Source organism: Ochlerotatus camptorhynchus, unplaced genomic scaffold (assembly GCF_037179485.1).
Source record: "Ochlerotatus camptorhynchus isolate MF236.1 unplaced genomic scaffold, CSIRO-AGI_Acam_v1.1 ptg000103l, whole genome shotgun sequence".
Lineage (NCBI taxonomy): Eukaryota > Metazoa > Arthropoda > Insecta > Diptera > Culicidae > Ochlerotatus > Ochlerotatus camptorhynchus.
The window spans coordinates 1,498,765-1,522,806 of record NW_027040593.1 but is presented as its reverse complement, the minus strand read 5'-3'; the positions used below and the strand labels follow the sequence as shown (position 1 = coordinate 1,522,806).

Below are 24,042 nucleotides of genomic sequence, written 5' to 3'. Positions count from 1 at the left end.
AGAGCCAACAAAAACATTCAGTCACTCACGAGCAGGCGACGCACACCGTTTGCCTTCGCTCACACAGCATGTAATTGAGTCATTTTTCCGTAGAAAATGTACGCTCAGTCATTAAAAAAAAAGTATTGAGTACCATCACGGCAGAATAAACCTGTTGACACCAGAGGTGGCAACAGTACATTTTTTGAAAAACCATCGTCCAGAGCGAAACAAAACAGCCAGCACACGGGCGACCGTGTATAACTACATTCCAAGCGAACAGCGGAGATAGAGAATAAATAAAATCTCGCAGCCTGATTTTTCCAAACAGTTTATTGTAATGAAATTTTAGCTGCAGGCTTGCGTGTGACAGTAAATTACAAACTCCGTTATTTACGCATAATTTTAACATCAATGCTTATGAGTGGTTAGTCTTCATTCTTATCTTTTAATTCCATGCAATAAACATCAAATAAATGCAGTAATTAGCCAGAAATCAGCTAAATTCTACACGACATAAATTTATGTCGCGCGCGCCGCCGGTCTTGTCTGCTTCTTTGTGCGAAAATGTTCTGTCGCTGGCAGAAAACAGTTTAGAAATGTCATGACATTTTTGCCGCTTGCCAGTTTGTTTTTGTGTGTCGTCACAATGGTTATCGCAAAATGTATCAAATGTTATGGAAAAAATGTTAAACTCCAGGACTCGTGCCACCACTGGTTGACACAGATATGGGAATTGTCGCGTTTGTCATTGACGCACGACAAGATACATTAAAAAATGGTCATCCTGGAAAATTCTCGTCAAACAACAATTTCTTGTCGCACGACAAGATCACCACGACAAAATCAAGAATCCATCCAGTCGCGACTATCTATTCTAGTCATATGTCACTCATTCTGTTCTCTGAGACAAAGTCTATATAGGTTGTTTAAAAAGAAGGATCACGACAAGAAACCATCCATTCTAAAACGGAGGTTAGATTTAAAACAAGGCTGGAAATACTGTTAATTTCCTTCAATATTGGTATTTCCAATTTCAGAAAAAAAGTGGGAAATACTGCCAAATACCCTTCAATATGTATATTTTCGGAATCGGGATGACGTCTCGAGACCGAAAATCGATATCCAGCGCCATCTTTAAATCCAAGATGGCGGCTTCCAATTTCAGAAAAAGTGGGAAATACTGCCAAATACACTTCAATATGGGTATTTTCGGAATCGGGATGACGTCTAGAGACAAAAAATCGATATTCAGCGCTATCTTGAAATCCAATATGGCGGCTTCCAATATCAGAAAAAGTTTGAAATACTGCTAAATACACTTCAATATGTATATTTTTGGAATCGGGATGACGTCCCGAGACCAAAAATCGATATCCAGCGCCATATTGAAATCCAAGATGGCGGCTTCCAATTTCAGAAAAAGTGGGAAATACTGCTAAATACCCTTCAATATGGGTATTTCCCGAATCGGGATGACGTCTTGAGACCGAAAATCGATGTCCGCCGCCATTGTTTAATCCAATATGGTGGCTCTCAGATTCTGAAAAGCTGTCATATACTCTACAATATGTATGTGTATTTACGGAACGGGTTCGACGAAAATATATGTCCGACACTATTTTGTAAACTTAGATTCAGAAAAACTATCAAACTTCAGAAAAAACTGTCAAATACCCTATAATATGGATATTTTCGGAACTGGGCACATCCCGAAAATTGATGTCTGACGCCATTTTGGAATCCAAGATGGCGGCCGTTGTTTTTGAAAAGCTGTCAAATTCTACGATATGGATATTTTCGGTTCAGGACGCGTGTATGATGCCGAAAATCGATGTCCAATACCATTTTTGAAATCCAAGATGGTGGCACTCAGATTCGGAAAAACTGCCAAATACCCTACATCATGGGTATTTTCGGAACAAAACTATAATTTATGTCCAACACCATTTTGTAATGCAAGATGGCGGCCATTTACTTTAGAAAAACTGTCAAATACCCAATAATATAGATTTTTGAGATGACATGTAGATGCCGAATATCAATGTCCGATACCATTTTGAAATCCAGGATGGCGGCTTTCGGTTTCAGAAAAAGATATAAATACAGTCAAATAATCTTCAATATGAGTATTTTTGGAAAAGGAATGACGTCTAGATAATAACATCTAGAAATAAAAAATGAGTGACCTGAAATCCAAAATAGCAGCTACAGGATACAGGAAAAGTTGGAAATACTGTCAAATACACATGCATGTGGGTTTTTCGGATTCGCGGTGGTAACTACGGATTGTCAATTACTGTCCGATGCCATATTGAATTCCAAGATGGCAGCTTCTGGTTGCAGATAAACTGGATAGTAATGTTAAATACCCCCATAATATGGGTATATTTTGAGTGGGAACGATATGGAGAGGCTCAAGATCGATGTCCGACTGTCAAATACCCTTCACTAGACGGAAAATTCATGGCTGACGCCATTTCGGCATTCCAATTTTCGGCATCTGCACGTCGTCTTTGAGCCGAAAATATCCATACTGTAAAGTATTTTACAGTTTTTCCCACTTTTTCTGAAATCGGCAGCCACCATCTTTGATTTCAATATGGCGCTGGAAATCGATTTTCGGTCTCAGGACGTCATCACGATTCCAAAAATATACATATGGAAGGGTATTTGGTAGTATTTCCAACTTTTTCTGAAATTGGAAGCCGCCATCTTGGATTTCAAGATGGCGCTGGATATCGATTTTTGGTCTCTAGACGTCATACCGATTCCGAATATATACATATTGATGGGTATTTGGCCGTATTTCCCACTTTTTCTGATATTAGAAGCCGCCATCTTGGATTTCAAAATGGCGTCGGAAATCGATTAACGGGTTTTAGACGTCATCCCTATTCCAAAAATACCCAGATTGAAGGCCGAAGGGTATTTGGAAGTTTTTTTTTCCACTTTTTCTGATATCGGAAGCTGCCATCTTTTATTTCAAGATGGCCAAAAATCGATTTCCAGCGCGACCTTGAAATTAAAGATGGCACTGGACATCGACTTTCGGTCTCGAGACGTCATCCCGTATCCGAAAATATACATATTGAAGTGTATTTGGCAGTATTTTCCACTTTTTCTGGAATTGGAAGCCGCCATCTTGGATTTCAAGATGGCGCTGGATATCGATATTTGGTCTCTAGAGGTCATCCCGATTCCAAAAATATACACATTGAAGGGTATTTGGTAGTATATCCCACTTTTTCTGAAATCAGCAGCCGCCATCTTTGATTTCCAGATGGCGCTGGACATCGATTTTCGGTCTCTAGACATCATCCCGATTCCGAAAATATACATATTGAAGAGTATTTGGGAGTATTTCCCACTTTTTTTACAACCGGTAGCCGCCATCTTGGATTCCAAACATCGATTTTCAGCAGCTTTCAGTTGTGTCCGTTCCAGAAATACCCATCACTGCAAACACGAAGTTCAGCGCCAAGATTCAAGCTACTTCGAATCAGAGGTGAAATCACGTCAAAACAACACAATTCCAGTTATTTCTATCTTGTTATGTCTCGCATCCAAAGCGACATCCGTTTATTAGAAAAGGACCAGCGGCAGTTTTGTCGCGACAGAATGGAAGAATGACATGACAGACTTTTTTCGTCAATAACCATGTCTTCAGTTTCCGTCAATCTTGTCGTCCGACGTACGTGAAACAACTTAGTCATTCTGGAAAACGTCACGCAACAGATGTTTCGTGACCAAATGAGGGAAAGACAAGAATAGAAAATGTTTCGTCGAGAGACAGCCCAGAAGATCAGTCTTTCAAGCAGAATTGTGTTGCATCGTGCTTGTCAGATGAGCGTTGACTTTTTTTTGTTGTCGTTGTTACATAGTTTATCGTCATGAGGTTGACAATTCCCAAGCCTGGGTTGACTGAGCTACTGACTGAGTGCTCGGCTGTCAGTGACTCGTTTACCTCTCAATCATTCAGACTCTCACGAGGCAGTCAATGATGAGGCAAATGGCAGTTCATATTCCTATCAAAATGACTCAATGAACCTGACTGTTTTGCGCACTGAAATCGCATATAGTAGTTTCCATTTAACACCAGCAAAAAAAAACTTACTCTTAAGTATGTATATTCTACCCAAAATTAAGTTTAATTCACGCAGATTTGAGAACATACAATTTACTCAAAAATATCTTATTGGACTGAACTACAGGGTGATTCAGAATAACTGTCACCGATTTCACAAATATGCAATTCTCAATGGGTAAAATGGGTATATGTTCAAGTATTTTTGTTTTAAGTGTGTACAAATATCAGCTTGTATTGATAGTAGGATTTGAAATTTCATTCGTTTGTGATTTCAAGCAGCCATTGACGTCAAAATGGAGAATGGCATAAATCTTTAAAAAAATCGTGTGTTATCTTTTAGAAACTGAAATCTCTTCGAAAGAATGTAACATTTATTTTTGCATCATTATTGTGCATTATCTTGATTATAGAGATTAGTGACGTTTAACGCATGCACACTAGCGGGAGAAACGCCGTGTAAAGTTGTTTATTATTTTCCTCTGGCTAACCTAAAAAATGTATGAAAGTAGATCTGTCAAAATGAGTTTGACATCGATTTGTTATGTATTTTCCTCGGATATTCACTAACACGCTCTCATATATACTACCAATACAACCAGACGTGAAAACCTCTATTGACAATTCGCCTTTATATCGGCCACTCTGTCACTCTTTACTCCTATGATAAAATCCCATAAGCGAACATCAGTCTGTGCGTGAAACATGGTGAACATTTCCTTACCCTTTCACTCCTATGAAAATTCCATAAGATTCTGTTAATCTTTGCGTGAAAAGACGGCGGCTGGCTGGTACCATGCTGACAAAGTCCGCTACACACTTAGAAATACCTAATCTTACACGTGACGGATCCTCCATTTTTGACATAAAGGATGAGACGTAAACAAAGATGTCATGTAAAATTAAGTGCTTCGAGACTGAAAAGTTCGAAAGTACGTTTAATTGAGCAGAATTTCGCGTGTACTCTGACTCAATTTTATGTCAAAATTGACGCTCCAATATGTCAGTCTCAGAGCACCTAAATTTACATTATTTTTTTCTAAGTGTGTAGATTCCATGCACAGATTGTCAGATGCTTATGGAATTTTACCAGGAGTAAAGAGTTGCTGAGTCACCGGCAACGTCAACGCTTACTGAGCATACAACCCGTATATATGCTTTTCTTTCGTAAGGACCAATGCCGCAAACATGAACAATCACTTTTGCGTGAATTTCTCGAAAATAAAAACTCACTCAAGTAAACCACCACGATGACTGTGTAGAGAAAGAGTCCTTCTATCCGATAAAATTGCTGGCTTACATGTATTGATTTTGACATACGAGAAATTTACGAAATAAGCCATTATTTATGTTTTCGACATTGGTCCTTATGAACGCTCAGTGTCGATATCACGAAAATTTTGTTTTGACAGCTCGATGTCCAACTATGCCAGTTATACCACTGAGGCAACACAAAAAAGGGGTCAACTTTTTGAATGAAGTTCCACATATGTTATGTGCATGGCTTCAATAATTTAATGGTAATTCGTACGATCGAATATTGCACTAGACTTTGCGTAACGGCCATAGGTTTCGTCAGTTTTGATCCATTTCAAACGCTCCCTCCCTGTAGTAATTTCAACCTCGTGGACCATAATTTACGAACCAGTAATTTTCAATGTCATCTTACGTTACATCTTACAATCATTTCCAGCTACCACCTCCGAACCTCGGTCGACAAATTCCAACTGAACTGGTCCATTTTTTTTCTTCTACAAATTTGACGCAAATTTTTCCAACCGTCTTCGCCGGCAAGTGACATCAAACAATATTCCTCCATCGTCGTCGTTGATGTCCTTTTTTTTTTTTAAATTCAAGCTGTGTGGCAGTTAGTAATTAAGAGGGAAAACTCGACTCGCCGTCAACCGTGGGCTGGGCGACGGGGCGGCAGCAGTTGCAGATGAACAAAAAAAAAAACACAAAACGAAAAAAGGGCAGGTTTGAGCAGAAGGAGAATTCCCTGGCGGAAAATTAAGGGACCCGGACAACAAGAAAGCAAATTGCTAGCTATCATCTGTCCTCTGTTGCTCCGGGGTTGGGTGGTACACACACACACACACGCGCGCTCCACAGAGGAGACAGGTGAAATGAGAGACCGGCGACACAGAACTTTTGCGTTGAAAAAATATACCGGAATGGGATAGTTTTTTTTTAGTTGGAAAAAGCTGTAACTTTAGAGCACCGGACAGAGATCTGATGACACACCACTCGGAGCAGACTCGGATGTAGGATGGAGAGAGAGATAGAGATAGAGATAGACGTGTAACACAAATATGCAGCGCAGCCCTTTTTTTAGAGCTGTGTTCCGGTGGCATCCCCACTCGGCTGGGGAATTTCCTCCGGAAGCTGGGCCAAAAAAAGAAGAAAGAAGCGTTACGATGTAGTAGCAGCAGAATGGACTAAATAAGTAAGTAGGGAGGAACAAAGCAGCGAATCGAGCCAGCAACAACAACAGAACAGGAGAAGGAGAACGAGAACGTCAGCAAACACAAGGCAGGCAACCGTTCGCTGGTCAACGGAAGACACGCACGGAAGCAAAGGGATTAATCTAGAATGTGTTATAACCGGAGGAGATGGCAACGGGGAGAGAGAGATGGAGAAAGTGGCAGAGAAATAGAGACAGAGAGACACAACTCAAATGAATTAAAGAAAACAACTGAAAGTACACAAACGAATTGATGCAGGTAAAAACAAAAACTGAAAAACCTAAGGCAACTGTCAGTTGTAGTAGAGATGTCAGACAAAGACAGACACGAGCTGTAAAAGATCGGTAGTAGCAGTAGATCAGTGAGTAGTAATAGTAGTAGTAGTAGTAGTAGTAGGTACTAGAATGAGTCAAAAAGAGAGTTAGAGATAGAGCTAGAGTACTAGATAGGTATTGGAACCATGCATAATTACCTCCTCGTTGAGATTGGACACGAGCAGCACGTTGGACAGTCCCCGCAGGACGGCCGGGTTCGGCTGTCCGAGGCCACCGTTCGATGCGAGGGCAAACGCGCCGAGGTTGGGTAGGGCACCGCCGTACGCGCTAGCGAGGGCCGGCGATCCGAGACCTAGACCGAAGGGTGGAATGACACCGGGGGTTGCTAAGCCGTTCACTAGAAAATAGGGAGATTTGTCTAATTTGACTATTACACGGTAATTGCCCCGGCGTTCGACAACATCTAGACAACATCGAGCACGGATAGCTTGGAACAGCATTCGATGAACTCACCTAGTCGGTCCCGCGTTAGCTGCGGCCGCTGGCCGGCCGCCAGCAGCAGCAGGTCACCGGCCGACACTAGGCCACCGGCACTGGCAATGACGTCGCTTCCCGGCTCGCCCGACGGCAGCGTCGGGTTGGTGTAGTCCCGCGATTTGTCGTTGTTGTACTTGACGTTCAGGGACGTCAGCTTGCTGTTGTCGATGCGGAGCGTACAGCAGCCGTTGTAGATGTTCTGACCGTCCAGGGTTTGCTTGGCGTGCTGGGCCGTGGCCGCGTCCGGGTACTGGATCAGGGCCTGGAATTAAGCGAGAGGAAAGGTAGGTGTTAGTCTTGAAAACTATCGCATTCAAAGAATTTTCTTGGGTTACATAAATGTATCTAGATTCCTCATTAGAGTGGGTCTACTTAGCAACCCCTTACTCCCCTACTGCAGCTCTTTTGATTCGAATTGAGATCACCAACTGTGCCAAATTTGTGGCACTGGCGTGCAAATGAATTTCTTGAATTTGGTCAGTCTACAGTCTTCGGCAAATTTGTTCAGTGGGTCAAGGAATTTCGGTAGGTGCACAGAAGTTAATAATTTGCTCGTTATGCGGCGCTAGTGTGCAAGTGAATCTCTTAAATGTGCTATATCTTGGGATCCGGGCCATATAGATGGTTACAGTTTTCGACAAATGTGTTCAGTAGGTCAAGAACTTTTGGATGGTGGCCAAAAGTTCAGAATTCGCTCACTACGCGGCGCTGGGGTGCACGTGAATCTCCTGAATGTGCTATATCTTGGGATCCAGGGCATATAGAAGGTAACAGTTTTCGGCAAATTTGTTCAGTGGGTCAAGGACTATCGGTAGGTGCATAGAAGTTAATAATTTGCTCGCTATGCGGCGCTAGTGTGCAAGTGAATCTCCTGAATGTGCTATATCTTGGGATCCTGGCCATATAGAAGGTTACAGTTTTCGACAAATGTGTTCAGTAGGTCAAGAACTTTTGGATGGTGGATAAAAGTTCAGCATTCGCTCACTACGCGGCACTGGTGTGCACGTGAATCTCCTGAATGTGCTATATCTTGGGATGTTTGCCATATAGAAGGTTACAGTCTTCGGCAAATTTGTTCAGTGGGTCAAGGAATTTCGGTAGGTGCACAGAAGTAATTTGCTCGCTACGCGGCGCTAGTGCAAGTGAATCTCCTGAATGTGCTATATCTTGGGAACAAGGCCATATAGAAAGTTACAGTTTTCGACAAATGTGTTCAGTAGGTCAAGAACTTTTGGATGGTGGACAAAAGTTCAGAATTTGCTCACTACGTGGCACTGGTGTGCAAGTGAATCTCCTGAATGTGCTATATCTTGGGATGTTTGCCATATAGTAGGTTACAGTTTTCGGCAAATTTGTTCAGTGGGTCAAGGACTTTTGGTAGGTGCACAGAAGTTAATAATTTGCTCGCTATGCGGCGCTAGTGTGCAAGTGAATCTCCTGAATGTGCTATATCTTGGGATCCAGGCCATATAGAAGGTTACAGTTTTCGACAAATGTGTTCAGTAGGTCAAGAACTTTTGGTTGGTTCACAAAAGTTCAGAATTCGCTCACTACGTGGCACTGAGGTGCACGTGAATCTCCTGAATATGCTATATCTTGGGATGTTTGCCATATAGAAGGTTACAGTCTTCGGCAAATTTGTTCAGTGGGTCAAGGACTTTCGGAAGGTGCATAGAAGTTAATAATTTGCTCGCTATGCGGCGCTAGTGTGTAAGTGAATCTCCTGAATGTGCAATATCTTGGGATCCAGGCCATATAGAAGGTTACAGTTTTCGACAAATGTGTTCAGTAGGTCAAGAACTTTTGGATGGTGGACCAAAGTTTAGAATTAGCTCACTACGCGGCACTGGTGTGCACGTGAATCTCTTGAATATGCTATATCTTAGGATCCAGGGCATATAGAAGGTGACAGATTCGGCAAATTTGTTCAGTTCGTCAAAAATTTTAGGTTTGTGGACAAAAGTTCAGAATTTGCTCGCTATGCGGCGCTAGTGTGCAAGTGAATTTCCTGAATGTGCTATATCTTGGGATCCTGGCCAAATAGAAGGTTACAGTCTTCGACAAATGTGTTCAGTAGGTCAAGGATTTTTGTTTGGTGGACAAAAGTTCAGAAGTGAATCTCTTGAATATGCTTTATATTGGGATCAAGGCCAAATTAGTGTCAAATTAGCTGTCATTTATTCAGTGTATCTTGTCAAATTACCATGTGCGTTATAGCGTTCAACAACACGTGCAAATGAAAAAAAAACAATGTTTTATCAAAGTAAGTGTTCTTTGCGAGCAACGTTCCGAGCGATCCGCCCATTTTACGGTCGTAATAATCGTCCTGCCGAGAGGACTATTCGCAATGTGGTGAACAAATTCGAGGAAACTGGTTTGGTGAACGCTCAACTATCACCCGTACGTCAACGGAACGCAAGGTCTGCCGAGAATATCTCCGCTGTACGCGAAAGTGTGCAGGAGAACCCGCGGCAGTCGATTCCGCTCCGCGCACAAGAACTGGGCCTCTCGCAGGCTTCAACTTGGCGAATTCTGCGTTGAGACTTGGTCTGCTCCCATACAAGATCCAATTGACCCAGGAACTCAAGCTTAACGATCATAAACAGCGGTGTGTGTTTGCTGATTGGGTTTTGGAGCAGTTGGAAACGGACCCCGATTTTGGAAACAGACCCCCCTTCTTCAGAGACGAGGCCCATTTCTGGATGAACGGGTATGTGAACAAGCAGAATTGTCGAATTTGGGACAAGGCCAATCCACACGAGGTCCACCAAGTGGCAATGCAACACCAGAAAGTCACTGTTTGACGTGGAGCGCTACAGGTCGATGATTACCGACTTCTGGTTCCAACAGGTTGGTGCAACGTGCCACACAGCGCACGAAACAATCGATATTCTGCATGAGCGATTTAAGGGCATGGTTATTTCGCGCGGAGGCGATGTCAACTGGCCACCAAGATCGTGTGATTTAACCCCACTAGGCTTTTTCTTGTGAGGCTATGTTAAGTCGCAGGTCTATGCCAATAATCCGCAAACCACCGATGCCTTCAAAGTCAACATTACTCAAGCCATCAACGAGATTCAGCCCGATTTGTGCGCCAGAGTCATGGAAAATTGGACCTCTCTGATGCACGCCACCAAACGAAGCCGAGGCGGCCATTTTAACGATGTCATATTCCATGTATAATGGTATTGATAGGCCTTTCAATCGAAAAATAAATCTCGTCAATATCTCACACACAGTTTGTTTTATTCAACTTTAAAGATAGGAAACGCTTAAAGGAAAACCCTTTAGATGGTTACAGTCTTTGGAAAATGTATTTAGTTAGTCAAGAATTGTTGGTTGGTGGTGATCCTGGTCACAAAGACGGTTACAGTTTTCGGTAAACGCCCAAGTAACCAAAAGTTCCGCATTCAACGATAAAATTCACTTCCAAGTTCCATAAAGTTCAAATAAAGTTCCGACAGAACCTTCAAGTTCCATAAAGTTCGAATAAAGTTCTGACAGTACTTTCTTCCCAAGCAACCAAAAGTTCCGTACTCAACGATAGAACCCACTTTCAAGTTCCATAAAGTGCATATAAAGTATCAACACAACTTTCTGGCTACTTTAGAAGCTATAGAAAGCACACGAAGAACTTCAGGCTCTTGAAGCTCAAAAAAAATCCACAAAGCATCCCAAAGCTGAACAAAGTTCTGAACAAGTTCCCAATGGAACTTCTTAGCAACTTTAAAGCACCTTAAAAGTTCCCTGCGGAACTTCTTAGCAACTTTAAAGTATCTTAAAAGTTCCCTTCGTAGCAACTTGAAAGTAGCTAAAAAGGTCCACATGAAGCAATCCGCACAAGTATTTTTTAGGAACAAAAATTAAACACCAATGTAAAATTCATCAAGGTGTTGTGTTTCGTATTCAAGTCAGTCAGCTGGCACTGAAAACTCTAACAGTAGGTGAGACAACAGCTCACTTTAATATTTCTCAGATGGCGTAGCGGTTCGTTCTGGGGCGCGAACTAAATATAAAATTGTTGTAAAGGACAAAAATCTTTTTTAATTTATTTTCTAAAAGTTCCGTTCAAATTCCGCCAGAAGCTGCTTAGAATGCTCTTCAATTATGGTACCGGAACTTTCAAGTTCTTATAACGACTCAAAAATGAGGCTGCTTAGAATTATATTTACCACCTTCAACCAAGCTGCTTAAGCCACAAATAGCCGTTTATTACCAAATTGCAAAAAGTGGGGTTACTCATTGAATGAGTAAAATTTTCCATGATTTTCTCCAGGGAAAACTTCTGCAATTTAAGTGGAATCGTGAGATATTTAACTGGACTAGTTTTTCCCGGAGAAGTGACGGACTTTGTGATTTAGTATCTGCCCACTTTTTTTTCAATTTTGAGATGAATTCGACTTAGTTACTGAGGTACTCTCATCGACCATGTATTCGAGTTTCCGACAATATTGACACTCAGCTGAGAAGTTTGGAGTGTTGTAAAAACAGTTTTTGACAAATCTGTCAATTGGAATGGATAGAGCAGTAAGCAGCAAGCAAATGTAAACAAACAAACGCGTCATATGTGTGCGCGACGCTGAAAAAATGCTACTCAGAAGCGTGGACGCTGCTTACCCTGACGAGAATACGTAAGTTCCCCCTTCTCGCAAATATCAAAAAATCAGAGAGGTTTAATTTCGTGTGTTTTTTTAGATTTCCCGCATCTCGAATTCAAGCTTGTTTTAGCTTTGTAATGACCATTTGAGGCGTTGAATTAGCACCATAAGAGCGCGCAACCGTCGAGATCCAATGCAATCAAACTCACCTGGAACGAGTTGTTCTTGGTGAAGGTGACAATCTTGAGCACCTTGCCGAACCGTTGGAAAATCTGATACAGGATGTCCAGCGACACCGGGTAGAGCAGCGACTCGACAATCACCCGCAGGACCGTGTTGGGGCCGCCCTGCGTCACACCGGTCGTTCCGGTGCCCGGGTTCGAGTTGGTGTTGGCATGGTCGAGGGCCAGTGGCAGTGGCGATCCGGTTGGGGACTGAGTGAGGTCCTGAGTTTGCAGCGTTACGTTCTGGAAGAGATAGAGAGGGAGAGAGAGAGGGCTATAAGTTACGTCTTCTAATTTTGCTATCAGAAAGAAAAAACTCACCGTCGCCGTGTGGTTCTGGTCGGTTTTCAGCTCCCGGTGGTTGCTGAACTGCACGTAGACTGTCCGGCCGCGGACGATCGGCGGGGTAGCGGTGAACATGGTCACCATACTGGTGGCAGCGCTTTCGTCGGCCATCTCCAGGAAGGCTTGGTTCTTGCCCTTGAGCACCAGGACGTTGGTGACGCGACCGAACGGAACACCCAGGTGCATGACGTCCACCTCGCTCGATTCGTTCGGGATGTTACGGATGTGCACCACTCGGGATGGTTTTGCTGCAAGGGAAGGAGAGACAAAGAACGTGGAATTAATTGATTAAAATGTGTGAATTATTCAAAAAATGTAAACATTTTTATTTGCTTCCATGGGAGTGGGAAGGGGTCTCATCATAATCCGATTCGAACGGCGCATGGATGAGATGGACTGATTCGATGGAACCAAACAAACGGCATAATAAATGGGATGAAAATCGGTCCGGTTTTTCGCGCCCGGCTGAGTGGATTTTTTTTTATGGCAGTCGGCAGAGGAGCGAGTATCGGTTTTCCGCATGGGAAAACATTTCCCGTTGACGATCCGTGTCGGATCGTGGAAGGATGGAGAGGGGGATTTATATTTTGTTTTCGCTACAAATTATAATTCGTATATACATTTAATTTTACGACTCCGGTAGTAGCCAACTCGACTCGACACTTGATTCGATTCGACGGAGGAGAAATTATAAATGATCAATTTTTAATTGCCTTTAATTGTTTTAATTGGTCAATTTGGCGAGCAGTGAATGGAGCTATAAAAAATTAAAGATTAAGCCTGTTTGGTGGAGCGGCGGTGCGATTTGCGTTATTTCGCTTGGTGAGGATTTTTTTTCGGCTAGATCAAAGCGATTTTATTAACTTGATTGGAAAAATTGTGACAGCGGAAATGCTCATGGCACGGAAAATTTGTCCAAATCAGCGTCCATCACAGTTGGCACCGTACTTAAGTGATGTCAATCCGTTCCGATTGGGTGGCCCAATCGGAGATTGTTGAGAAAATTTGAATATCTTATTATTTGGACACTTTTATCAAAGTTTTACGAGTTATGCTAACTACGGAAACTCCCCGGTTTCAGCGGAATATTCTCAAATTTTTATCAGAACGCCATTTGAACGACCTTTTGCCATAATGACAACGACCAGCCGGAGTTTAGTGAACTTTCAGCCACAACCATCTCATTACCCTCAAAATCCAATCGACTTCCAGCGACTAAATGTACCACTTAAGTAGTCCAAAACTGTTCCTATATCATCGCTTTCAACAGCCAACCAATCGCAACGCCTTCTAGGTATCATCCCACCAGACATATGAAGCAAAAATGAGTTAGGTGAGACCCACATTCTGTTGTTCCTTGCGCCATCGATGCCATCAAATTAATTTCCCTTTCATAATGCGCGTCGCCGTTGCCGGTTGCATCCACATAATCGGTGATTACACGCATTGTAAATGACCCATGATGTAGCAATCATCATCATTACCGGCACAAATCGCGTAACAGCAAAGTGAACGGGTTCTTTGTTCATTAATAGGCAGCATTGGGATTGGGGGAGGGGGTCCAATTTGGTGTTACATTTCTGAATCGGTTCACTTGAAGTGCACATTCAAACTGTCTAGGGTCACGGGGGAAGCGGGGCAAAAATGGGAGGGACACGGCGGGAAAACAGACAGCCGAAGAAAGTAATCAATTAGCTAGGACGACGACGGTAGCGTTGTGTAACAGTTTTGCTCAAGGGTTTTCGAACGAACGGCTATCGATTCCAGTTTCCAGTCGTTGGTCGGAGATGAGGGCAACGATGTCAATGGGAATCGATGGGGATGAACTTTAGCAGGATTTAACCGACCAGGATTGTGAAACTGGCTTCAAGGCACTGGATATACGTAGCAGTAACGAAGGACTATTCTTTAGAAATCGTTAAAGCATTGAAACAAAGGACATTTTTCATTCGAATTCGGTCGGTGGGACAATCCAAACTACTTGTTATTATGGTATATTGAGTTCTAACAAAGGAGCAGTTCTAGGCCAAATAGCATAAATTCAATGAATTTTTGATTGGACCTTCTTCGATTTTCATGAAACATTGTTTGTTATGGGTAATCATTCACATTCTTGCAGAAATTCGTTCATTTTGGAACTGGTACTTTTTTCAAAATGGCGTCCTAGACATATTTCAATAAATTGTAACACAAAAACGTCAGTTCTGATCGAAATGACGTCTGAGACTAAGTTGTAGGGGAAATCAAAGTCATTCTAGGAAAAATATAAACGGAAAAAAAATTCTAGTGATTTTGACCGAAACTTTTAAAAATGTTTAAATTTCTCTAAATGCCCATGTCCAATTTTTGAAATTAGAAATTTGAAATTTTTAGAAAAAAGCTCATGAAAAATCAATTCACTTACAGGGATGAGATTGAGGCATACAATCGAATCAATTCGATTTGTTAGCAATCGCTTTTTGCTGAATCCGAGTCCTAACCTTGATAAGCCAAACCCACAACCACTGTTCTATCCCGACAAGGTTGTTTTAATTGGCCAAGATTCTTCCTACGCCAAAAACCTTATGCGAGATATCAAATCAAATGTCCTGAAGTTCTCGCAATTCTCCTACCAAGACTGTCTAAAAAATCTTCGCTGATCTTCTGTTAAATTCCTGATATATTTCTGAAGCTTTCTAAAATTCTTAACTCATCCACAGACCTTTAAACCACCCCAAAAGACTGGGCTTCCTTTAGTTCTTAAAACTACCTTTTTTTTATGTTCCCACAATTTTCCTCAAGTTTTCAGGTTTTCTGTGACGCTGTCTGAATTGCCTTTAAATTAGCTAGAGATCCCTTAAGGTTAAAGTTAATGCTTTTCCGTTGATACTGAATCCACACCCGTTCAAACCACACCCAAATTCGAAATGCACCAATACCAACCAAGCATTGCAAATTAGAAAAATGGGAAGTATTGAAATTTTGAACATATTCGTAAACACAATATTATTGTATAATTATAATAATTCTACTACTGAAATGACAACTTCAAGTCCAAGATTCAAAGTTCAGGGTAGTCCTACTAATGCTCAGAGAAGTCTTTCCGTAGTTCAAGGAAGGCCTGCCGAACTTCAGCGAAGTCCTGATGAAGATCAGGGAAGCCATGCCGAAAGTCCTGCCGAAGTTCATGAAAGTCCTTCCGAAGTTCATGAAAGTCCTTCCGAAGTTCAGGGAAGTCCTGCTGAAGTTCAGGGAAGTTTTGCGAAAATTTAGAGAAGTTCAGTCGAAGTTCTGCCGACGTTCAGGGAAGTTTTGCCGAACTTCAGGGAAGTCCTACCAATGTTCAGGGAAATCCTGTCGAAGTGATTTATTAGATTTTTCGACTGGTACGTATTGGGACTTCTTTTATATGGCTTTCTCATTCTAGGGTAATCCAAACAGGGAAATGAAAAACTTACTGTTTGGATTACCCTAGATTGAGAAAGCCATATAAAATAAATCTCCTGCCGAAGTTCAGAGAAGTTCTACCGAAGTTCAGGGAATTCTTGCCAAAGTTCAAGGAAAGGGCTGCTGAAGTTCAGCGAAGTCCTGCCGAAGTTCAGGGAAGGGCTGCTGAAGTTCAGTGAAGTCCTTTCATTTCAATTCTTGGAAATCAGGGAAGTCCTGATGAAGTTCAGGGAACTCATGCTGAAGTTCAGGGAAGGCCTGCCGAACTTCAGGAAAGTCCTGCCGTAGTTCAGAGAAGGCCTGCCGAACCTCAGGAAAGTCCTGCGGAAGTTCAGCGAAGTCCTGCCGAAGTTCAGAGAAGTTCTGCCGAAGTTCAGGGAACTTCTGCCGAAGTTCAGCAAAGTTCTGCCAAAGTTCTTGGAATTTCTTATTATCTTTAAAAATACCATGATGTATCAGAATACCTTCATCAAATAGGTTGACATTTTTACAAAATGTACTCAAATACTTGTGAAACAACTTGTTATTTTTGAAGATCAAATTGGTTAAAAAAATATTTTATTGATGAATGGCAAAGGTGGATGATTTATATATCTGAATACCTTCATCAAATATGCTGAAAATTTCGCAGAATATTCTCAAAAACCTGTGAAACAAGCTGAGAGGAACATCTCCGGATGTGACTAAATGTGGTACTACCGATTAAATGCTACCACTATTGGATTAGCGCGACCAATTTTTGGTACTATTCAAGGTCTGGCCGCTATCCCGGAGTCATCCGGAACCTACCACAGAGTGGTCATTTACACCACCTTGGAAAATCAAGAAGTTTGACATCCACTATGAAAAACGATTGTGACCCCTTTGAAAAACAAATTTCACAAAAATGGGCGTATTTCTCACGTAACATTTGAAAAGGGCCTATCCTCGTTGATCGATTCTCTTCATCGACTTTCTCTTTGGTTTACCACGCAGCAAAGTTCGATGGAAGATGATGTTAGCTTGCGCCTGAAGCAACACACTCAATGGGAAATGTATTTGCAGTTGGGTTTTTTTTGCGAAAGAGAAAATCAACAATGATAGGCCCTTTTCTCGTGTTGCGCGAGATTTCGGTTATTCATGGAGCGATTCATGATCTTCGAACGGTGGTAGACTTCTTATAGGTTCTAATTTTAGAGAAAAATATAAATTTATTAGATTTTCAACCGACATCCAAAATTAAGTACTGCGGAAAAATTGCACATTTGACATAACCTCAAAACATCCGGAACATCTCCGATGGGCGGGAACATGTCCGGATGTGGCTAAATGTGATTTTAAAGATTAAAGATTACCACCAATGATTTAATCGTTGAATACTGATGCAATTTCAGTTGTTGCATGACCGGATTGGCTACTTTTCAAGTTCTAGCTACTTCCCTAGGGGATATCCGGAACATATTCCCACGGTTTTTGGTACTATTCAAGATCTGGCCATTTCCCTGGGGAGTTTCCAGAACAAGTCTGGAACATGTCCGGATGTGACAAAACTGTGGTCCTCAAGTCATTGAGTGCTGATGCAATTTGATGTGTCGCATGATCGATTTTGGTACCCCATATAGGTTTCAAGGCCATTTGACCACATCCGGGTACTGAAACCCGGTGGCCAATTGCGATTGTCAAGCAAAACATGGCATGTGACACACCAAAATACAACGAAATTCTTCAAGAAAGCTTATTCCATCGATGAAAATCCGTTTGAAGGTCAACTGACCGTATTCCAGATTCACCGGAACAACTCGGAATCCTGGAACCAGGTGGCCAATTGATAGTGTGATGCAAAGTATGCCGTGCGACACCTTAAATCACACCGAAATTCGCCGAAAAAGCTTATTCTACCAATGAAAACCAATTTTAAGGTCAATCGTCCGCATTAAAGGTTGGCCGGGTAACATCCGGATTCCGCAGCCAAATTGCGCCAATTGCGAGTGTGATGCAAATTATATCAAGCGACACATCAAATCACATCGAAATTCGCTGCCCAAGCTCGTGGTGATGCCGGAAATCAACTGTGAGTTCCGATGACCTTTTTTCAACTGTTTCCCGGGTCACATAATTCGATGCCAATTCACATTGGAATTTGAGCAAAAACCACTTCAACCACGTTTGAGTCCTAAATTTGAATAAACAAAAACCCGAAACCAACTCCACAACCCCTTTCTAAAATGGCATCATAATTCCAGCCCATAAAAGACGCCCACTGCTCCTTGGCGGAATAACGATAAATCACGAGCCAGTGGAAAACAAACATGTTTTCACCGTTTTCCATCTCTCCGAAGAAGGCGAAAATAATCATAAATCAACTAAATGCAGAGCTCTCTCTTTGAATGAAGCAGCATCCAACTGAAAGGGTCTGCGGTCACCGTGGCAATCTCATTTTGACCCCCCCCCCCATTCCCCCCTGTCACTTCACCTTCCCAACAATCCTTCCTGGACCTTGTTTAGAAGTAAATAAATATTAAGTAGGAAAAGGAAAGGCCAAAGCCAAGGAGCATGGCAACAACTGACATCAGCGTGCCCGAAATTAGATTTATAATAATCACTCTGTGATTCTTTTTCCTAATTCCAAATCTCTTGGCAGAGGTAGGAAAAAAAAGATAACACTGAGCGAAGGGTTCACCCTATTCTACAGAGAGAGAGAGATAGGGTGAATGGACACCCCCGTAGATTTATGTTCTATTAAGGATCATGGTTAATATTTATGAATTTGAAGATTAAATCTCCTTGCTCCTTGCAGGGCGAAAGGCCACTGAGTAAACCGTTTTTCGAAACTCTGTGGTCGTTGGAGCACCAGGCAGGAACGGGAGGAAATCTTCACCCTAAGGGCAGGTTGGGAAAATCCATTTTTTTAATGATCTCCTGTGGCACAGGTGGATGACGTGGTGCTCGCATATAAGTCATACCTTTTACGAAGAGCCGCTACAATAGCTTGGTGAGCGAGGAGGGATGGACGCGGAAGGGGCGCAGTAAAGGGAATTACACGTGTAACTTAATGTCGATTTAGGATAAAAGCCTGCCTACCCCGGTCGTCGTCGTCGCCATACGGACATATATCGAATGGGATGGATGCGATGACAACGCACGATGACAACGACGACGACGACGATAGGGAAGCCTTTAGGCAAGATATATGATAATGGCAGAGGTGGTTTCTGTCGAAGAAGAAAGAAGCCAACCAAATCCGGAAATGGGCAGATTTGTCACCGTGGTTGGCTAAAAAGGGTTCTTAGATAGGCCGGGGTGGTCGGGGAGTCCATTAAAGGTGATCATTCTCAAGAGCCGGAACATGGGGATGCGAAGTGGAGCGAGTTTCGGCAAAATGACCCATTTTGCAAGTCATAATCTTGCCAAGCTGAGAGTGTCCAAAAAGAAAACCCTAACGAAATGGATTCCAAATGGAACAGTGGGATTTTATTGCGCTTCATATTTCAACCGACCGAAATTCATTGTAACGGGAACATGGTTACTTTGAGCGATCGAAAAGCGGAAGGCCGTTTCACCGAATGGAGCTCGAAAAACTGATAATTTCTATTTTCATAGCCCAATGAAACTGTTTTCTCGAGTCCTGAGCTTCTAAAAGGATCATTTTTTTTTCTGAAATGCAAATACCATCCATCTAATGGAAACGGAATGCACCGGGCCATCAGCCCCCTCCCCATCCCTGTGTGGAAATGAAGATAAATGCGATACGTTTCATTTCCCGGGGGTCGATTTCACTTTCCGTTCTGCATTCTCCGGTGACTGACGGCGAAAAAAAAATCTCGCCACGAGCCAAAAGAAGAGAAACTTTCGTCGACTTCCTGTTGCTTCTGCTCGGTTCGGTCTCGGTCCGGTCATCAGTCTCCAATCCCCACGAGTTCATTCATTCAGTTGTCGTTGAATGATTTATAAATAAATATCAAGTCCCAAGTGGATGATGGCTGTGTTTGCCTTTCTGCCCTGGCGTCACACGGGAAATCTACTTTAAGGCACACGCAATGCGCCCGAACTTATGCAAACTTTACAAACAAACAAAAATTAACACCAGATGACAGCACTCTTCACGGGGACTTAATTACCCGTTGCTGCTCCAGTGAGCTCAGCGAGCTCTATTTATTATCGTTCAATTAATATAATTTATTGGAATTTATCATCATTATCCGGTGGAATTTCCCGGGCGCGATGATAAAAGCCAGCGAAAACCGGGCAAACGCTGGGCGACGTCGTGGGGGGTAGAAAATTCCTAAAATTTTAAAACACTTTGGCCACAGCGCGCCATCTGCTGGGCGGTCGGTCGGTCGACTGTGGATTATTATTATTAAACATGATTCGATTCGGAGTTAATTTTAATTAACTACCCCTTCCCTTCGCGGAAAATCGCTGAAAATCCCTTGGCCGTCGCCGTTGTTGTGCGATAATTGATTATTATCATTAATTTTTCGACAGCAGCAGATTTGGTTAATTGAAAGCGGCAGCTTTTACGACGACCGGGGATTTTCCAACGACGAGGGTGGATGGATGGATGGATTTTCAAACGACGACAACGTCGAAGCGAGCGGTCCCGGCTGACAGGTGGACTTAATTGATGAAATTTTTCGCCCGCCGAGCGATGACCGATCGATGAACGAGCGGGGTTTCGGTGTGATGAAATGGTTGGGGTTTTTTTTTTGGCGAAGAAAACGGATCATTTTTGAGGGGGAAAAGCAGAGATTTTCAGGGAATATAATCACCAGAGAAAACCTTGAAGAAGTAAATGAAGTTTTAAAGCGATTCGTTGAAGCTCAGACAAAAGTTAAAGCGAATCATGTTAGAGAAGCTTAAGGAAAGTTCAAAGAAATTGCTTCAGGAAAGTTCAAGAGAAGCACTGCAAAGAAGCTTAAGGAAAGCACTCGAGAGACGCTCAATAAAATCATTTCAGAGAATGTCAAAAGAAACACTTCAGAGAAGTTCAAAAGGAACTTCAGAGAAACTCAAAAGGAACCTCAGAGAAGTTCAAAAGGAACTTCAGAGAAGATAAAAAAGAACTTCAGAGAAGTTCAAAAGGAACTTCAGAGAAGTTCAAAAGGAACTTCAGAGAAGTTCAAAAGGAACTTCAGAGAAGTTCAAAAGGAACCTCAGCGAAGTTCAAAAGGAATTTCAGGGAAATTCAAAAGGGACTTCAGAGAAGTTCAAAAGGAACTTCAGAGAAGTTCAAAAGGAACTTCAGAGAAGTTCAAAAGGAACTTCAGAGAAGTTCAAAAGGAACTTCAGAGAAGTTCAAAAGGAACTTCAGAGAAGTTCAAAAAGGAACTTCAGAGAAGTTAAAAAGGAACTTCAGAGAAGTTCAAAAGGAACTTCAGGGAAGTTCAAAAGTAACTTCAGGGAAGTTTAAAAGGAACTTCAGGGAAGTTCAAAATGAACTTCCGAGAAGTTCAAAAGGAACTTCAGAGAAGATAAAAAAAAACTTCAGAGAAGTTCAATGTGAACTCCAGAGAAGTTGAAAAGGAAATTCAGAGAAGTTCAAAAGGAACTTCAGGGAAATTCAAAGGGAGCTTCAGAGAAGTTCAAAAAGAACTTCAAGGAAGTTCAAAATGAATTTCAGGGAAGTTCAAAAGGGACTTCAGGGAAGTTCAAAAGGAATTTCAAGGAAGTTCAAAAGAAACTTCAAGAAAGTTCAAAAGAAACTTCAAGGAAGCTCAAAAGAAACTTCAGAGAAGTTCAAAAAAAACTTCAGAGAAGTTCAAAAGGAACTTCAGAGAAATTCAAAAGGAACTTCAGAGAAGTTCAAAATGAACTTCAGAGGAGTTCAAAATGAACTTCAGAGAAGTTCAAAATGAACTTCAGGGAAGTTCAAAAGGAACTTCAGGGAAGTTCAAAAGGAGCTTCAAGGAAGTTCAAAAGAAACTTCAAGGAAGTTCAAAAGAAACTTCAATTAAGCTCAAAAGAAACTTCAGAGAAGTTCAAAAAGAACTTCAGAGAAGTTCAAAAAGAATTTCAAGGAAATTCAAAATGAACTTCAGAGAAGCTCAAAGGGAACCTCGGAGAAGTTCAAAAGGAACTTCAGAGAAGATAAAAAAAAACTTCAGAGAAGTTCAATAGGAACTTCAGGGAAGTTCAAAAGGAAATTCAAAGAAGTTCAAAAGGAACTTCAGAGAAGTTCAAAAGGAACTTCAGGGAAGTTCAAAAAGGACCTCAGGGAAGTTCAAAGGGAGCTTCAGAGAAGTTCAAAAGGAACTTCAGGGAAGTTCAAAAGGAACTTCAGGGAAGTTCAAAAGGAACTTCAGGGAAGTTCAAAAGGAACTTCAGGGAAGTTCAAAAGGAACTTCAGGGAAGTTCAAAAAGGACTTCAGGGAAGTTCAAAGGGAGCTTCAGAGAAGTTCAAAAGGAACTTCAGGGAAGTTCAAAAGGAACTTCAGGGAAGTTCAAAAGGAACTTCAGGGAAGTTCAAAAGGAACTTCAGGGAAGTTCAAAAGGAACTTCAGGGAAGTTCAAAAGGAACTTCAGGGAAGTTCAAAAGGAACTTCATGGAAGTTCAAAAGGAACTTCAGGGAAGTTCAAAGGGAGCTTCAGAGAAGTTCAAAAGGAACTTCAGGGAAGTTCGAAAGGAATTTCAGGGAAGTTCAAAAGGGACTTCAGGGAAGTTCAAAAGGAACTTTAGGGAAGTTCAAAGGGAGCTTCAGAGAAGTTCAAAGGGAGCTTCAAGGAAGTTCAAAAGGAACTTCAAGGAAGTTCAAAAGGAACTTCAGAGAAGTTCAAAAGGAACTTCAGAGAAGTTCAAAAGAAACTTCAGAGAAGTTCAAAATGAACTTCAGGGAAGTTCAAAATGAATTTCAGAGAAGTTCAAAAGGAACTTCAGAGAAGTTCAAAAGGAACTTCAGTTAAGCTCAAAAGGAACTTCAGAGAACTTCAAAAGGAACTTTAAAAGAAACTTCAGGGAAGTTCAAAATGAATTTCAGAGAACTTCAAAAGAAACTTCAGGGAAGTTCAAAATGAATTTCAGGGAAGTTCGAAGGGAGCTTCAGAGAAATTCAAAGGGAGATCCTGGAAGTTCAAAGGGAGCTTCAGAGAAGTTCAAAAGGGACTTCAGAGACGTTCAAACGGAACTTCAGAGAACTTCAAAAGGAACTTCAAGGAAGTTCAAAAGAAACTTCAAGGAAGTTCAAAAGAAACTTCAGAGAAGTTCAAAAGGAACTTCAGAGAAGTTCAAAATGAACTTCAGAGAAGTTCAAAATGAACTTCAGAGAAGTTCAAAAGGAACTTCAGTGAAGTTCAAAAGGTACTTCAGAGAACTTCAAAACGAATTTCAGGGAAGTTCAAAAGGAACTTCAGGGAAGTTCAAAAAGAACTTCAGGGAAGTTGAAAGGGAGCTTCAGAGAAGTTCAAAGGGAGCTTCAGAGAAGTTCAAAAGGAAATTTCCCTACTCGTCAACTGTGTGTTGTGTGTTGCCGTTGTCTAGAGTTAAGTGTTCGGTTTGTAGAACCTCTGGTTGAAGACGGTGTCAATGGTCTTGAAAAAGATGACCTAAGAAACGATTAAATGTTTCCAATAACGGCATAGGAAAGTCCAAAACAGCCTGGAATCGCCAAAATAGAATCATTTGATACGAAAAACATCTGGGTGATAAGTACTGAATGAACAAATAATAGATCAATAAATTATGAACAGGACATCTTGAACCGTTCTTAAATGATTACTGAACTACATTATATTCCTGTTAAGTAAGTTTAAACGATGTAACAACAGCTTAAACTTAGCACGAGACAACACATAAGTATTGTTATCAATGTCCGTAGAGAAGTTACAATCAATTTACTAGTTAGTACAACTTTTTAAAGACCATCAAAAGCCACTCAATTGCTCATAATTTATCACTCTCACTCAGCTATAAATCCCCCTACCTCCCCCATCCATCGAGCGTATTGACTAACCATCCAACAGCGCTAATTGTCGTCACTCCAGAACTACCAATAAATTCCCCATCTCCGTCGTCATCCAGAACACGACGACAAACACGAATAAATATTAATGCCCGTCAAATTAGCACAACATAAACCACCCTTTTACGATCTCTCTATCAACCTAACTTCCCAACGCCCAAGCGCTAGCAGA

The 24,042-nt window shown here is 41.7% G+C and overlaps 1 protein-coding gene across 9 annotated transcripts in view; it reads right to left on the bottom strand.

Annotated features, from left to right (window-relative positions):
• The window catches only part of heph (polypyrimidine tract-binding protein 1 heph), a 727,070-nt gene that overhangs the window by 119,279 nt on the left and 583,749 nt on the right, over positions 1-24,042 (bottom strand). For 7 of the 9 annotated variants that reach the window (XM_065219372.1, XM_065219376.1, XM_065219373.1 and 4 more), the window contains 4 exons: positions 12,487-12,758; positions 12,151-12,408; positions 7,320-7,605; positions 7,004-7,233 (listed from right to left, as the gene is read on the bottom strand). In XM_065219372.1, the coding sequence (XP_065075444.1) occupies positions 7,004-7,233; positions 7,320-7,605; positions 12,151-12,408; positions 12,487-12,758 (1,046 nt within the window). The remainder of the gene's footprint in view (positions 1-7,003; positions 7,234-7,319; positions 7,606-12,150; positions 12,409-12,486; positions 12,759-24,042) is intronic. The other 2 variants (XM_065219375.1, XM_065219378.1) reach the window with 2 other exon arrangements.